General features: G+C 35.5%; 1 protein-coding gene across 1 annotated transcript in view; it reads right to left on the bottom strand.

Annotated features, from left to right (window-relative positions):
- LOC140170979 (leucine-rich repeat serine/threonine-protein kinase 1-like) overlaps positions 1–17203 on the bottom strand; it is an 80061-nt gene extending 62858 nt beyond the window's left edge. The window contains 7 exon segments of the mRNA XM_072194168.1: positions 951–1183; positions 2453–2595; positions 8490–8660; positions 9646–9718; positions 10823–11106; positions 13494–13597; positions 16957–17203. Coding sequence (XP_072050269.1) covers positions 951–1183; positions 2453–2595; positions 8490–8660; positions 9646–9718; positions 10823–11106; positions 13494–13551 — 962 coding nt within the window. The 5' untranslated portion in view covers positions 13552–13597; positions 16957–17203.
- Positions 17204–17717: the final 514 nt, after the last annotated feature.

Here is a 17717-nt window from a genome sequence, read left to right as displayed (position 1 = left end):
GAACTCTAACTTCAACCTAAGGCCTTATCTATAAAACATAACACAACCCAAAACCTAACCATAACTCTAATCCGTCCTACCCCAACCTACTCTGTATAAACCCCATCCGTAACACTAACCCTAATGCTAACCCTAACCTAGAGTCTGAAGTTTACCGTTTTCTAAAATCCATTTTCCGTGTTGTAATCTGTGTTGTCAAATTTGTAAATCCATGTTTTATGAAAATTGCTAAAAGTGTATAAACAATGATTATGAATGATATTTATGTCACAATAAAGTGTTCAATATCGCGATCAATATACTCTGATTGGAAAATTCTCACGATAATAGGCCGACTGTTACGATGTTTGGATGGATAGGGGGTTCATGCCTTGGTAATATACCTTTATTTCAGTATTATTAAACAGTATTTTTTATCATAAAATTTGACACATTGTTTTTAACATTTATTTCTCTGATCTTTAAACAATTTATGTCACGTCATACAAAAATGTCATTTTCCGTGTTGTACCTCTGATTCCGTGATTTTTTCCCTTTTTCTGTAAAACGGAAAACTTCGGACTCTACCCTAACCTTATATCCCTAGCCCTAATGCCCTAAACCCTATATATAGGCAAAATATCAAATTCTCAAACATGAGAGGATGTACCTTCTGCACAAGCATACTTTTCGTGTGAGCTACATGACCAAACCTTGACCTTGCCAAACAATAACTGTATTCGAAGCCATGATTGGTCAATTTTTAAAAGCTGTGTTTGTGCCATATTAAGCATGTGGTTTTTGCTTAGGATGCTATAAGCAAATATCTCAAGTTGGCTCTCATTTAGATATTTTGCCTATAACTTTTTAACCCTTTTCGGACTAATGGGGGTGTTTCCCTGTACATTAGTTCTCATACTTTTTCAGATGCTTAGTTGCCCCCTGGCTGTTTTGTTTTAAATATATCTTACCTTAAAGCCTCAATATTATGGATGGAGGCTGGTGCTGGGATTTTGCAAAGTGCATTGTGGGTAATTACCAATTTCTCTAACCAGGGTAATTCCCATAGCAACATCCCTGGTATGGTGACCAGTGAATTGCGAGATAGGTCAATACAAATCAATGCGGCAGTGTATCGTGGCACACGGAGCCATGTGTGCTCAAATACATGAAGATTTTTGTTGGTCCATTTGGCGACTAATTTCTGCAAGAAAAAGAGAGCGGGAAGGAAAATGGATGAGAATGAAAATGGAAAAACTACCATAACTGCTCCCAGAAATTCTTGCTATTCACAATAAGGGCACCGCCAGCGGTTTGCGATGTAATCGTGATGTATCATGGGAAAAGGTCGACATCCAAGTCCGCGCAATACGAATATTACCGTGCTATTACATAGGAACACGTGACAATATTTTTTTAGTTTGTCAAAATAAAGGTGTTATTACACGCGAATCGATACTCAATAATACTTAATCATGTGATTTGAAATGTGCACAATTAATTTTTTCTCTATCGATTTGCGTGTAATGCTGTTATATTGACAAACTAAAAATATTGTCACGTGTTCCTATGTAATAGCATGGTAATATTCAGATTATGGACTTGATGTCGATTTTTCCCATGATACATCACGATTACATCGCAAACTGCTGGGGCGCCTTCTTTATTGTGAATAGCGAGAATTGTATACCACTTTCTCAAACGTCTACTGTGATTGTTTCACATATGATTCCAATGATTCATTGACTCTTATAAAATTTAGCATATCAGTATAAAAAGTGTCACATTATGGTGTGTAGGTGCCACTGTGCCTGTCTGCTATGTTGAAGGTTCTCTACAATGTATGTCAAAAACAAGGTTTGCTATTATGTTGACTATAAAATAAGGTTAGCTAGGGTTAAGGTTAGGTTTATAGGGTAATGGTTATGGTTGGGGTTAGAGTTCGTCATAGCGAACCTTATTTCACATTTGACATAGCGAACATTATTTTCATCCTCCTAGCTAGCCTTTGACATAGCGAGCTGTAATCCCACAGATCATGGATGGCACTTATACAGGGCATGTGCAGGTGTGTGCAATGCTTCTTTTTTTTTTTAGGACGACCAATAAAGCTATATGTGACCTGCTCCCACAAAACCAGACATAATTCATTAATTTTGAAGATTGAGTTTTTGATGTCATCATTTAGTATAGGTATTCATTCAGCTTTCATTTGATACCAAAATGGCTTTAAAGTTGTAAAATGACATGTTAAAGGACTTGGTTTGGCTCCACAGTTTGGGAGCCTCTGGTGTAGCATGTAGAACATTATTGGTCATTTACTAATTAATTATGCATAATACAAAGTGACACAGTGATTATATTCAATGATTCGCTTGTTCTAATTACAGGGGAAACTGTGGGAAAGCTAATTTGGGGGGTGCCAGGGTGCTACCAATTACCCCTACCACACCCTGGGGTGGTTAATACTCACCTCTTCCTGATCCTGTGATGATAATTCCTCCACCCACCTGTTCATGACTTCAGAGAGTACTTCAGGATATCCGTTGGCTGTCTCTTTACTGACAAATGATACTCCATCCTCCAGAAGATTAGCAGCAATGTCAACATTTCCACCTACAAACAAACAAAAATTGAATAAATAAAACAATTAGATAAATAATGATTAAACTTGATTAAAAGTGATGTAAACTACTTCTACTTTCCAAATTTTATATGAAAAATATAAAAACTGTTCAAACTGTTTCCATAAACAAATTCCAATAAAAATCCAAATATTTTGCCTAAGTGTTGCTCTCAGTTTTCATTGACAACGTAAACAATTTTGGCCTTATTATTAGGGTTGTTGTTATTATCATATTAGTAGTGGTAATATTATTAAAAATCTTTAAATCAGACTAATTTATCAAAACTAGGATAAATAATAATACATAAAATGTGTGGATAAGCAACTGTCACCTATGATCTGAGGACAGAGACATCAAAGTCGACCAAGACTTGACGCTGACAGCAGAATCATTTTTCTGCTAATGAAGTCCGCCAGTAGCGTACCGGTAGATTTCTTTTTGACATTGGGGGGGGGGGGGATGGGGTTGAAAAATTTCTTTAAGTATAGTGAATCCAGCACCTTTTGGGGACCAAATAAGTTTATGGTAGAAATGTGTGTGAAGCGCGTGAAAAAATTTGCCATATTGAAGCTAAAGTTGGTCAGAATCCCACAAACAGGCATCAACAACGATTTTATAGATCCCAGCGACAAAATAATGGGGGATTTATCCCCCACCCCTGGGATCTACACCTATGAGGTCCGCCAATTTTGTCAAGTGACGTCATTTTCAAGTAAGTCTTTATAGCTATGCTCTCTAGTGCCAGTGTCATTTTTCTGCTTCAAATGACCTTTGACTTGTTAATATTAGCCCTGTGTAATTACTGAGGTACATTTACACTGTCACCTCCTTGTATTGTGCTGGTATAGGAGTTGCAAGGGCCTAGCTGGATCTATTGTAGATTTACCATAAAACATAATGATATTTTTAAATTGGTAACTTCATTAGCACATTTCTCAATAACGATGAGCAATTTCGAAGGAAAAACTTGAAAATGTAAGCATATATATATAAATGTAAACGTTCGCCTAATGGCGCCCTGGCTCCTCTGCCTTGGGGTAAATTTCATGTACAAATAGAGAGCTCCCTCCTCTAAAAATCCCCATAAGAATTGTCTAAAATTCCAGTTATATGTCAAGAGAGCCGGAGCGCCATTAGGCGAATGTTTACGGTATATTATTATTGAACATCAGATATTAATATTAACAGAGGTCACAGTTTCAAAATTATCTTTGCTGTGTAAATAATATTGATACATGACTGATAATGCGTGACAATTATTACAAACACAACCTGTCACAAAGAAAGATTTTTTTTTAATTTTATCATTTTACGTTTTAATAATATATTTTGAAGCTTTACAGTTTTTAATTAAAATTGCCTTACAAAAATGATAATTTAATATATTAATAAATAACTTTAAGTTGCTGGGTTATTTCCTTGTGTCAAGTACTATGATTATTCAATAAAATATTATGTTCCTCTATGACTGTATGTCTCGTTCAATGTTGAGTGAACAATGTTATATCAGCGTGAAGATCTGTAAAGTTTGCATGCACAAAATTTCACTAATTTTGCAAGTGACATGGATTCGCAAAATTTTCATGGTCGCAAGTACTTCTCTTCATTATAGGCTTTAAAGAGATTGTATCAATTTAGTGAAAATTACATACCCAATTATGAGGGTGCTTTTCCAATCATGAAATTTCATGCTGCGAAAATAGTGTGCTTTATAGTATTTTCACATTGTTATTGTAGCAACAGGTTTGTGATTACAACTTAGAAACTATTGTATTCAATTAACAGATCATAACCATCCAAATGTGTCTGTATACTTTGTGCCATGGCATATAGTGAAATCAATTGGGGTAACTTCCTTTTAAAATCTAGTACAGTGATCAGTGCGCAAAAATAAATTAAGCCAGGTCAAAGGGAAGTGTAGTTTTTACTTGGATATTGAATACCACTCAAGTCAGGCACCTTCGTGATCCATAGCCTCATCTTCCCACTTTTTTCAAAAAGTTGAGATTTCTATACCACTGAAAGCCTCTGGCTACATAATGTTTATGTACCAAATATTTCTTGCAGATTAATTCGTTTAGCAAAAATATCTTCAAATTTGAATTTCGTTCTGGTATACCAAAACAAAATTACAACACATTGTCTATGGAGCAGTGTAATACACATAATCGTGCATAAACTTGCAAACACAAAATCAGAATCAATTGAAATTTTGGGAATAAGCTTTTTTCGTAGATATATACTGAAAAATGTAATAAAAAGAGGATGCTAGGATTACAAAATACTCCTTGATAATCTAATAATTGTTATTATAACTTTCAACTGTCAGTCACAGTTAGATTCAACAGATTTTTTTTCATTCTAATACATTTATAAACTTTAGATCAACAATCTAGCAGTAAAAAGGTCTCCACAATTCCAGAAAAATGTGGCCTTTTAAGACTTCCAAGAAAAAATATATTTTTACAATATTAATACATATTTTTCTTGGAAGTAATTGGATTTTGAAATAATTAACCTAATTTGGTTGTGATAGTAGGAAATAATTATTTAATTCATCACTGTGACAACAATAAACACAAATCTACAAGACTCTTATCACAATGGATAAATATAAAACTTGATTATGCACTTGTCTTTTTGATGAAATGATAACGATGTGCAAATAGTATCCCCAGATAATATCCCCTAAAACACAGCAGAAACACGGAGCTTTTACACAATTGCACAAGTTTCCCTGAAACAACCTGCAGTTGGGCAATATTCCAGGAAGTAATCAAGTAGATTGGAATTTGGAACTTGAGGATCCACATGGAACACAGAGTTGCTGAACAGAGAGTTGCCAACCCAGTGACTTTGTAGCCCAACTGGGTGATTTATGAAGATATTGTGGTCAATCATTTCATGTCCTACAGTAAATAATGATTTGTGTAATAATAATGATTTGTGTAATAATCATGAGCCCTTGGGTAAGGGGGGGGGGGCAAATATTATTTGGCCAGTCAAAGGGGGGAGGTCATTTCTGGTAGACCAAGGGGGAGGGCAATCAATTTTTGGCAGACATTTATAGGGCATATATTTTAAATAACACTCTAAAAAGGCTTAGGAAAACAGTTCAGAAACTTTCAAATACTGTAAAGCTATTTAATTTCGCTAGTACTTAATTTCGCCAATTCCCAATGACCCTGGCAGGGTCAGAATCTTGTTTCACAGCGCAAGAATCCATCTTGATTCTTGCAGAATAAATTCATGGGAATCATCTGATTCATGCCAATCAACTTCTGTGTCAAGTACAAAAGTTTGTGAGAATCAACTTTGATTCACGCAAACTCTTTTTACAAGAATTTTTGTCAGAATTGATTCTTGGCTTTAAAATTCTAACCCTGCGATAGTAAATACTCTACAAGTGCAAATACGATACATGTGTGAGGAAATTAATTGATTGAATTGATGGATCTCTGATGTTCAGGAAATAGTGAACTATTAAATTTTATATGTACCTAGCATTCACTTGAACTTCACAGTGTGAACTTCACAATCTCACATGCAAATTATACCCTCTAGTGCACTCAAGACAAAAAAGGAAATAATAAAATGTTAACTAATACATCGTGGAACTAGACAATCAAGCTGTAAATCACATGTGAAACTTACATTTAATGTCTATATTCTAGAATTCACTGTAATTACATACATATAATCAGGGCAATGAGCTCATTTGTTTTTAGTTCTGAATTACCAAGTTTTTAGTTCCCAATGATATCAATTTTTGGAAGCAATTTTGCATGACTTTTCACACAGATAAAAACAAATATAGCTGTCATAACTTTACAATATACATGTTTATTATCAACTAAATGCAGAGCTTCCCATAGTCTTAATGGGTTTTTCCTGCAATGCATGGAAAATCATGTCAAATTCCACTTCTGGGGCAAAAACCGCAATTCTTTTAGCAAATTTTCAGATTGTTGCCCCTCCTATCATTTTATGCTACAAGAAAACAATGTTTTTCTGTCACAGTTTCCAAGGTGAAGTGATAAACAAACAGTTAGAAATGCTCTTTGAATTATTTTACAGGGCATATCAAATCAACCACTGTTAAAGTTTATGACTAATATACAATGTGACATAAATTTAGATTTTAAAATATGAAACCTCATAAATTCTTAACAGGAGCTAAAGTTACTCTCAGTGATCCACAAGAAAATTTTAGCTAATTGAATTTGAAATAGTATGAGTAGCTTTAAAGTGGCATATAGGATTCTCACAAGACATATGTTTAAATAAAAGATTGAAATATCAAAACAATTTGCTATAATATTCAGATCCACAGCCAAAATTCTTTCATGTTTTATATATAAGCTCCTACTAACTTGATTTTCCTTGTTTGATTCACTCCACTAAAGCATTTTCCACCCAAAATGCTTTTATGGTAGTTCTCAAACCACAAAGTCTTGCACACAAAGAGTTCCAGCCACCCAGCATGGCTGCTGATGCATTGAACAAGCCTGACAAATCTTATAAATCATCATTTATCATCATATTTTATGGAAGTTTGCAATTTTTAGTAACAATATATACATGTGGCAAAAATAATTTAAAAATAAATAAATAAAATACTGACCGACCAAATCTGACTTTGGAGCTTTAAGAGCAATACAAACTTTTGTTTTAGGCCTACAATCAGGTACTGATACAAAATGTACTCACAAACTTCTTTCTCAATTGACATTTCCATCTTAACAGTGTACAATCCATGCAGTGTTACTACATCATTGTGATAAACGCTGTATACGCTACGATTCTGACCAACATACCCTTGATACATGTATCATATGCTCAACAAATGAAATCTCAGAAATTTCCCACATGTGTGCAATACAATCATGGGAATCCCCAATTCTGTTAGTTATGTTACGTATGAAACTGAATGTTACCAGAAATGCTTGGATGATTTCCAATTAGAGGAAACATGTCTGTTCATGGCTGCTTCATGTAAGTTACATATTTTATGAATTAATTTCAAATACCTGAAACACAATTTGCATCAGGCAGGTATTATTATAGTGAAGCCAGAATATGTAGGGCCAAAGTGTTAATACAAAGCTCAACCTTACACAAAAACTTACTCCAAGGTTAAAGTTGAACTTTTGTTAACTTTGTTAACTCCACAGGTGTGCTAACACCAACATTTGCATAAAACACAGCATTAATTATTCTTATTTAAAACCTAGCCTGCAATCTCAAAATGTCTTTTAAAGCAAGTGGAATGCCAGGAGACATATATATCCAGTTTTAGCCATAATTGTTGATGGACACACAACTGACGGAAGAAGACACGACTTGTGAAGCCAGGTCTCGTCTTTCGGATGACCTAAAAACCCGGCCTAAAAAGTGCAGTGTGTAGGGCTGTGGCTAGATAGTTTTGCATAGGCTTTGTAGAGCATGTTAAAAAACGTACCCAGTATTAAATGTGTGCCAAAAATTGCTTGCCCCCCTTATAATTTACTAGCAAATCACTGATAGTACTGGGAGAGTCTCAACTTTGGTTTGGGTGGGGACGTGCGGCTGGGACCCCGAAAAACTATCCATCTGAAAAGCAAATTTTTTGAAAAACAGACCCAAATCTATACCAATTTTTGGCAAAATTTTATAAATTTTGCTAAAAAACAATGGAAACTTTTGTAAAACACCCTTCTTTAAAAACAAATTTTCACAAAAATGAGTGCTATCAATAAACCAAAATGGCTGAAAATGCACCCCAAGTCTGCTGCACATCCCGTACCCTCATTTCCACGAAAAACCCCACCTGAGCTGATAGCATAACTTTTGTCATCAAAGAAACCGATGAAAATGAAAAGTGAAAATAAAATCACTTCATACCTTTGCATGCTGCAGCAACAGGATCATTTTCCTGGTCAAAGTCTCCAGCTGATATGGCATGGTTATGTATGGAACGAAGATGGTCTAACCAATAAGTGACTAACTCATGATGACCTCCTTCACATGCACTGGCAAGGCTTGATGTCAATTGCGATATATCGTCAATAAGACCTAACATAAACAAACACATAGATAAATCACATGTTACGATACAAAGAGTGTACAACAAAGAAGGGCAGATCCAAGGGGCCTGCCCCAACCCCCATCCTCAATATTTTTATTTGGTAATTTTGATCCATTTTTGGTAAAGAAAAAGAGAATGGTATATTAAACATCATGAGCAGGCTTTCTCCCAGAATGTCCAATAGAGTTGTATTTGCTGTAAAATGTGGGCGCACCCAGCTTTTCAAACACCTGGATTTTCACCACCAAAAGACATTCTGCTACTTTTTCCAAAAACATTTCAGAAAAATTTGAAGGGGGGGTCACTGATATACCAAAAGACCAAGAATGCAACCAGGGGTGTCGCTTGACCAATATGATTCGGGGGATGTATAGTATGTTTTGCAGACAGAAATATTTTGTGAATTGTAGACCCAATTTTTTTATAGCCAGGACGGCGCTCCAGAATCTACAAAGTTGGGGGGGGTAGGAGTCAAATTTTTTTCAACCAATTTTTTAAATTAGTAACTACTATAACATTCACAATGAGCCTATTACGTAACAACAGCACAATGTCATAACACATTAATCTTTTATAACAGTCTCTTGCAATTTGCCGATAATCACATAGCTTTGAATACATTTACCGACAATTACATGGTTTTGACGACAACAGTCGATTTTTGCCGACAAATTGGGTATTGGGGGATCACACCCCAATACCCCCCTAGCGTTGCCCCTGAATGCAACCCAATGTTTGTGGCATATCCCTGTGAACCACTTGGACCCATCAATTTGCCAAAAGTAATCAAATTTTGCAACTTTTCCTCAAATATTTGTTTAATTTCAAAATGTTTGAGAAAAATTTGAAAAAGGATGTCACTGATATATACCAAAAGGCCGAAAATGAAACCCATGTTTGCGGCACATCCCTGTATCTCCATCCCACCCAAGGATTTGTTTACTAAATTGTAAGATATATCTTAATAATTACCTTTATCCCAATTGATGAGTCTCTTGATGATATCTCTGTTGTTATGAAGTGAACAAATTGCCAATGGACTTCCCTGAAAAAGAAAACATTTTAAATTCTGAAAATGCTGGATGTTATTTATTAAAGCAATATTGTCACATTTGCTGAAGAGCATGCCCTCAATAAATTTCTTTTTAAAAATTCTGATTTTCACATGATTTGTAATTATAGGTTAATAACTACACATCAGTTAATGGAGGACATAGTGAAAAATCTAAACATTTGCTTGGGAACCGAGGTCCAAAGCAAAATGATTTTTCACAATACCTGACATATTACCGATGCAAACTGTCATTTTTAACTCATCATTCAACCAAATCTCAAGATTTTATTCTCGCAAGTTTGTTGAAATAAACCAACTTCTATTTCAACCTTCAAAAAATCAAACAGGCTAAAACGGAATTTCCAATTACAGCAGTGCGCAATCATACCATGTGGAACTTATGGTAGTTTCAGCAATCATATCTCACCTCAAGTTGCAGCGTATGAGTTTTTGCACCCAACACACTCAAATGTCATCCTATGCATGTAGAAGCCTATTCGGGCTAAGGAACTGTGTAATAATAGTACCGTGACTGGCTTGAGTATAGTCCCACCCCGCTTTTGGGTGAACATTTTTCAAAATTGGGGGTGGGACTATACTCAATTTCAAAAAAAAAAAAAAAAAAAAATATTTTTAAAGTTTTTATTTTTTTTCGGTTTTATAGTGTCCCTGGACCTAGACCTAAATGCTAGGTTCTTTCATGGTTGACCTAAAAAAAAAAAAAAAAAAAATTTCAAGATGTTTTGTATTTTTAATATGAAAATTGATAATTTGTATTCATGTCATACTCTATTAATGATTTCAAAATGCATTCAAATTCAATGCATTTTGAAATCATTAATAGAGTATGACATGAAAACAAATTATCAATTTTCATATTAAAATACAAAACATCTTGAATTTTTTATATTTTTTTAGGGCAACCATGAATGATCCTAGCATTTAGGTCTAGGTCCTGGGACACTCCAAAGCCGAAAAAATAAATAACTTAAAAAAGTCCCACCCCCCAATTTTGAAAAATGTTCACCCAAAAACGGGGTGGGACTATACTCGCGTCAGTACGGTAATAACAATGAGCTTGATTGAAATCCTCACCTTTTCCCCTTTGATATTAGGATCAGCTCCAAAGTTCAGCAACACTAGAACCAAATCCACATCTCCCTTAACACAAGCAAGTGGCAAAAATTGGTTTATTATTTGAGAGACACCATCCTGATTCTGGTTACCATGGTGAATATCCTCCTCCTCATCATCACAATGGTAAATGGCTGATGTAGGGAATAGACCCTTCAAGACGTTGTCTGGGAGTGAGTTGAGAAACCGTCCAGCCTCTTTGCTGCTTCTTTGTAGGATGATCTCACACAAGGTTTGGGCAGAAACTAGATCACAAATAACGATAATATGTGTGACATGAACAAGGGGAATGAGTCACATTTTAGAACTTTTTTACATCATTTTCTGGCAGTTAAAAATACGACTTACTTACGATAAAGCAAAAGTTAAACATTTGAAATTACATACATAATTATTAGAACTTATGATGTCAAAATCATATAATATTCATTTAGCTGTTAAAATTTGATTTATACATTTGATGGTACTTAGTTACATGTATACAGGTCCATAGACAATACAAAAGGGACTGCTTAAGGTGGTATTACACCCCCTGATAAATTTTGTGACTAATTTTGCATTTTTCGCAAAAAATGACTACACACTGGTAACAAAAGTTATGTATATTATAGGGGCAAGGAATCCAATTACCTCACTGAAATTTCAGTGATTCAAGACAAGTGGTTCATTAAATATAAATATGTTAAGAAATGGGGTATATTCTAGCGGTACTTCTTTTCTTATTATAAATAACACACAGCTTGTCGTGAGTCACTGAAATCAGGGATGACCTTTTAAGGAGAGTGAGAGTGATTGCACTCTACTGCTCTCCTAAAATCTGATTTCAGAGAGTGATTTTTAGCTCTCCTTAGTTGACCATCCTCTTATTATTCTATTATTGATGCTCTTAACAGCTTTCCTTGAAAGTTCCAGAAGAGCTATTTAATGCTCTCCTGCAAATTCCAAAAGACAGCCCTGCTGAAATTCCAGTGTAGTAACTGGATTCCTTGCACCTATAATATACATAACTTTTGTTACCAGTGTTTTATTTTTTTTAGAAAACTGCAAAAATAGAATACTTCACAAATTTATCAAGGAGACAATTGTCACATATTGAAGCAAAATCTGTTTTGTTGGAGGGTGCTAATTTGAAATAAGTCAGGTCAGATACTGTGTTTTTGTATCAGATAAATTCCTGAATCTAAATGGAATAAAAATTTAAAAAGGAAGTATTTGGAGAAAAAAAATACCAAAATCAATTTTTGGAAGATACCTCAACTCAACAAAACAAAACTTAAAGGACCATAAAATTACTTTATAGTTTACACCTACTTTCTTAAGTAGGTGTAAAGTTAGTTTTAATATCAAAATGTTCCTCAATGGATGTGTATGTTTCAACATCTCAACATTAATACTGTCCATTATCATGAACAAATGTGATTATTTATTACTTTTTAATTACATCGATTAGAGTAATGCATAGAATGAAACAATTTGACATGCTTAAATTTAACCCCATAACAATAAGGCCAAGTAAAACAAATAACATGTATATCATCCCTGCCCTCACTGATTTTTGGAGATTTTTCTTATTTGCCCCCTTACTTCATTTCTAAAATTGTTGTGATGAAAAGATGTTAAAAAGTTCTTGGTTATAAACACATTGCAAACACTTTCTTTAAGCTAGGGGTAGGCCTTTGGGGAAATAACAATTAGGGGCCTCACCGTTTAATTTCAAAGCCTTTGCAACTGCAATTTTACACAGAACTGAAAAAATAATGGCCACCCTCACCAAATTTTGAGAAAGTCTGGATGTATGTTATTTATTTCCTAAAATGGAGGTGCAGATAAAAAAAAAAAAAAATTGATATTTTACACAAGATAGTCCGGAGGGGGGCACACATCACATACAAAGGTTGTAAGCATGCTTGTGAATGCATTCTCAACAACTACGGTACTCATAGCTAGAATTTTCGGAGCGATTGCCGAATAGGGTGCAACTCTACTATTATTACAAGACTGCCCTACCCCAACCCTAAACCCCTAAACTCCGTAACAAGGACTGGACCAAACTCTAGCAAGTTGCACCCTATTCGGTAATTGTACCGACTTTTCACAAGGATGAAAAAGTGACCCTTAACAATGATTTTGTTTGGTAAATCACACCCTTTACAAGGACATCTTTGAAATATAATTAGCAAGGATGGAGTTTGAAATGTTTACTATACTTGGAATGGATAAATGTGATATTTATTCATTTATCATAGCTTTTCTTAGCATAAGATTAGAAACTACCCTTAGCAAGGATCCAAGTAAAAAAAGATAAAATGGCAAAAATTGGTGATTTGACATCCTTAACATGGGCCCGCATTACTGCCATAAAAACAACCCTTAATCTGTGTTTTCATTCACAAGCATGCTTACAGCAGTACAACCTATGAGCAGGGACAGGCGATTTGCGCGGAAAAAAATAGCAAATTGCGCGGAATTGCGCGGAACTCTTTTTTCAGTGCAAATCATGTATCCCTGCCCATAGGAAAAAAAATAGCCAATTGCGCGGAAAAAAAGTTCCGCGCAAATCGCCTGTCCCTGCCTATGAGTACCACCAGATGATGAGTACGGTACCTTGCTTTTGGCCTATTCTATGACCTACCTTGAAGTTCTTGTTGCAACGTCGTCTCGTCTGGTAAAGGTGGCGTCTCTGAGTCCATGGTTCTTTGTCAAACCATATTTATGGTCTCAAATGCTTATCACCGACTAAAATCATAATGGATAAAAGTACATATTTGATTGGGGGGTGAGAGAAAAGAATGAAAGAAAGTAAGTTGTGATAAATTATTAACTTAAGTTTCAAGTTCTAGCCATTCAAGTTTGTGTGATAATGCATGGGTCCAAAAGCAAAATGTTTCAATTTTTCTCACTAACCTCAAAATAAAAGGCATGTGGCATTCATTATGCTAAAAAGTGTTTTTGTTTTTGTTTTGTTTTTCTGGCTGTCAGTTAATTATGAAATTGAGGCCAACCAGCAGTGTTGTGTATATTCAAAGCAGTGTGCAAATTATTAAGTCATCATTCAGGCATCCTGAAGCCAGATTTGCTGGCGGATGACCAGAAATTCACTGCTGATTATCTGTCAGACTCCCATACTTTTAAAAAAAAATAATATTTTTGGTTTTGCAATGTTACTTGACCTAGAGCTAATTGCTAGGATCATTCATGGTTGATTAAAAAAATGTGTTTTTAATATATATGCAAAGTTCTTATTTACCTAAATTTTGAATAATAATACGGATACGGACCAGATTTCATGATCCTGCTCATTGACTTTCCACTTGTATATACATACTGTAGATTGGGGTGAATAGGGACAGTTCTGGCACTCTCTAGATTGTAGTTTTTTTCCCTGTAGCCCCATGAGCTAAACTTTTGAGGGCATATTATGTCCACCCATGATGCCTTTAATTAATCCACCATTATAAAAAATTGAATATATGTGGGGGATTATATTTTTTAATAAAATTTTGGTGTCACTGTTGACCCCCGACTTTGGGGTCAATAGGGACAGCACTGGTTTTGATAAGGAAAGTACAACTTTGAAGGAGTGTACTTTTTACCCCCACATGGAGGGAAAAGGGACACCAAGTGAGTTTTAAGAAACAATAGAAACATGTCAAGGTAATTCATACCATCATAACTGATTAAAATCGGATTTCTTGACAACGTTGATCAGGCTCGTCAGTACAAGAGGAGGGGTAGGGTGTGGTGGGGTAAGGATGGCTGGGGTAGAGTTCTGGGTGGTAGGGGTAAGGTAGGGTGTTGGGGTAGTGGGATCAGGGTGGTGGGGTATAAGAAAAGGTATCATGGTGGTAGAGGTAGTGGATAGGGTGGTGGTGGTGGCGCAGTGGATAGGGTGATGGGGTAGGGAATAGGATGGTGGGGTAGATGGGTGGGGTAGGATGGTAGAGTGCTGGGGTAGGGTGTGGGGTATTAGCTAGGTTCTGGCAGTGGCATGATAGTATTAGGGGTGGATGAGGGTGGTAGCCTGGGTAGGGTGGTGTGGTAGTGGGGTAGGGCAGTGGGGATGGTAGGTTTAATAAGGCTAGTGCAGTCAGGGTGTGGTATAGTGATTTAAGGGTGGTGGTGGTAGGGTTAAGGTGGTGGGGTAGGTTCATGAGGGTAATGGGGTAAGGGTGGAGCAGGGTAGGGTGGTAGTGTAGGGTGTGGTGGGGTAAGGGTGGTTGTGGTAAGGGTGTCCCTATTCACCCCGTATTAGGTGACTTTTACCTGAAAAATATTAAAAAAATTGTTATAAAAATTCCTGTCAGAATTAATAAATAATATTTTAGGGAAAGTTGTAAGACCTAACAGGCTAGGTCCTGGTGAATTTCCAGCTCATTTTCTAAAATAGTGGCTGTGGGAGCAGGAAAGTTTTGACCACCCCATTTTTTAGAACTTTTTTTAGATAATTTTATTTTGGACACCATGTATCCTAAATTTATTCTTTAACATCTGCTGAACCATTTTCAAAACACTGTTTGATTGCTCTTTCAATATGTGGAAAAAAAAAAAAAAGTGTTAACCAAATGTGAAAAATGAGATTTCAAAACTTTCTCATTTTTGTCCCTATTCACCCTGCATCCCTATTCACCCCAATCTATGGTACTTTCCAAAAATGTAAGTCCCGTCTCATAAATTTGTGTATGCACACCACTAGTTAGCTTTGGGCATTTCGTGATCCACAGCATCATCCCCCACAGTGTCGACACCATGTATTATAAAGATTTTTCCCCTACAACTTAATACTCCATTGGTGAGCGACGGGCGATTGGTATTTCACCGAACGCAAGAAAAGGAGTCCTATCTGATTGGCTAGGATTCGATCGCTAGATTGCTCAGTGCTGAAGTACAAACTCAAAATGTAGAGATGTATTCAATTCGTTAAAAATCAATATTCTATTATTGACGCAGGGATAGTGTCTCGATCTAGTACACTGTACATTTTGTATTATACATTAGACTTGTGATTTAATATTCTATACAGCACATGGATTGAGGTTTGTACGATTTTAATTCTAAACAGTTGAATATATCACAATTTTAACGAACAATTTCCAAATGTTAACATATAAAATGCAGTAAACTATATGCGTATAACGACAATGTCAGCAATCGCCTATTAGTGTATTGAATTTCCAGTTAGTGTATTGAAAACAAAACCTGGGATTATACCTGACAACAAATCAAATTTTCTTGTAATAGCAACATCATATGGGGTACTGATCATGCATAAATCGTAAAAAACATGTAGAATAGAAACTCTGTGGTATCTCATATCGTGTAAATGGTATGCTTAGCCTGAGTCGCTCGGCCTATCTCGAACAAAATCGTCATGCGTAGTTTTTGAAAAACGAGAGGATTCGCCGTACTATCACAGCAATTTTTGACACAAAGATATAGGGATGATGACTGATGACGCTGTGCCCCCTGGCACCTTTCTCAAAAAAAGTTCAGATTTTTATATCACTGGAAACCTCTGGCTACATGTTTATGTACAAAATATTTCTTGCAGATTAATTTGTGCATAACTCGCAAACGCAAAATTGGAATCAACTGAAATTTTGGGAATACGCTTTTTTCGTGGATATCTACTGAAAAATGTCATAAAAAGAGGATGATAGGATCACGAAATACTCCTTTAAAGGGGCATTTCGTGATCCACAGCCTCACCCCCCCCCCTTTGACTTTCTCAAAAAAAGTTGAGATTAGTTTTATAATACCACTGGAAACTTTACTTCAGTGTATTGGTCCCAGTATGCAATGGCATTTTATGATTGATCTAGTTTATAATAAATTGTGCATGCATGCATGGTATACTACATGTACAGATATTGATCATAATGTTGATCATATAGTCATAGCCTATAGGCTTCAAGTTCAATCATGAATTATATATATCATGCATGCATGGCAATTACAAACCGTCCATCCATGGCCATGCATATATGCGCATTTTATTACTTATTAAAAATACTTGAGACGAATTTAGTTATATTCGTTGTCTGGTACTTGCTAACCATTGACCATAGAAGTTAATCATGTTATAAATTTAAGCTTACCATATCAGTGCAGTGTGTGTGTGTATCATACTGCGGCTGCAGCGAAGGCTGAATAGTGAATGATTGAACCGGCCTATTCCGTGATTGAACTTTGAAGGCACTTTATAGAGTACAATTTATTAGCACATACCCACTATTCATTCAGAATATATCAGACACAGTCCTAGATAATAAATGATGAAGTCGAGCGCAGTGAGCTGTCTATTTTTCGTTGATTCAACCAGACTGAACTTTCGTGCCTTCCACCTGTTCCGGATCCTGCTGCATGGCTGCATTTGGACTTTGTTGAAACCTGGTAGAAACAACAAACTCTTTTACCAGACGCGTAAACCACACTCACTAATTGAAATCGGAAACATTTCAGGATGAGTTCATTAAATAGTCATTCACTTGGTAAAAGAGACTACATAAATGGTTACTTGAAATCAATTTACATAATAATGGACGATAATGGGGATTTCCCAGTGGTTGAAGAAAGAAAGAAAGAAAGAAAGAAAGAAAGAAAGAAAGAAAGAAAGAAAGAAAGAAAGAAAGAAAGAAAAAGAAAGAAAGAAAGAAAGAAAGAAAGAAAGAAAGAAAGAAAGAAAGAAAGAAAGAAAGAAAGAAAGAAAGAAAGAAAGAAAGAAAAGACTGAAAGAAAGAAATTTAAGAAAGACAGAAAGAAAGACAGAAAGAAAGAAAGAAAGAGAAAGAAAAGAAAGAAAGAGAAGAAAGAAAGAAAGAAAAAAGAAAGAAAAAAAGAAAGAAAGAAAGAGAGAAAA

Source organism: Amphiura filiformis, chromosome 15, assembly GCF_039555335.1.
Source record: "Amphiura filiformis chromosome 15, Afil_fr2py, whole genome shotgun sequence".
NCBI classification, from domain to species: Eukaryota; Metazoa; Echinodermata; class Ophiuroidea; order Amphilepidida; family Amphiuridae; genus Amphiura; species Amphiura filiformis.
Note: the sequence above shows the minus strand (reverse complement) of the source record. Positions and strands in the feature narration are given on the sequence as shown.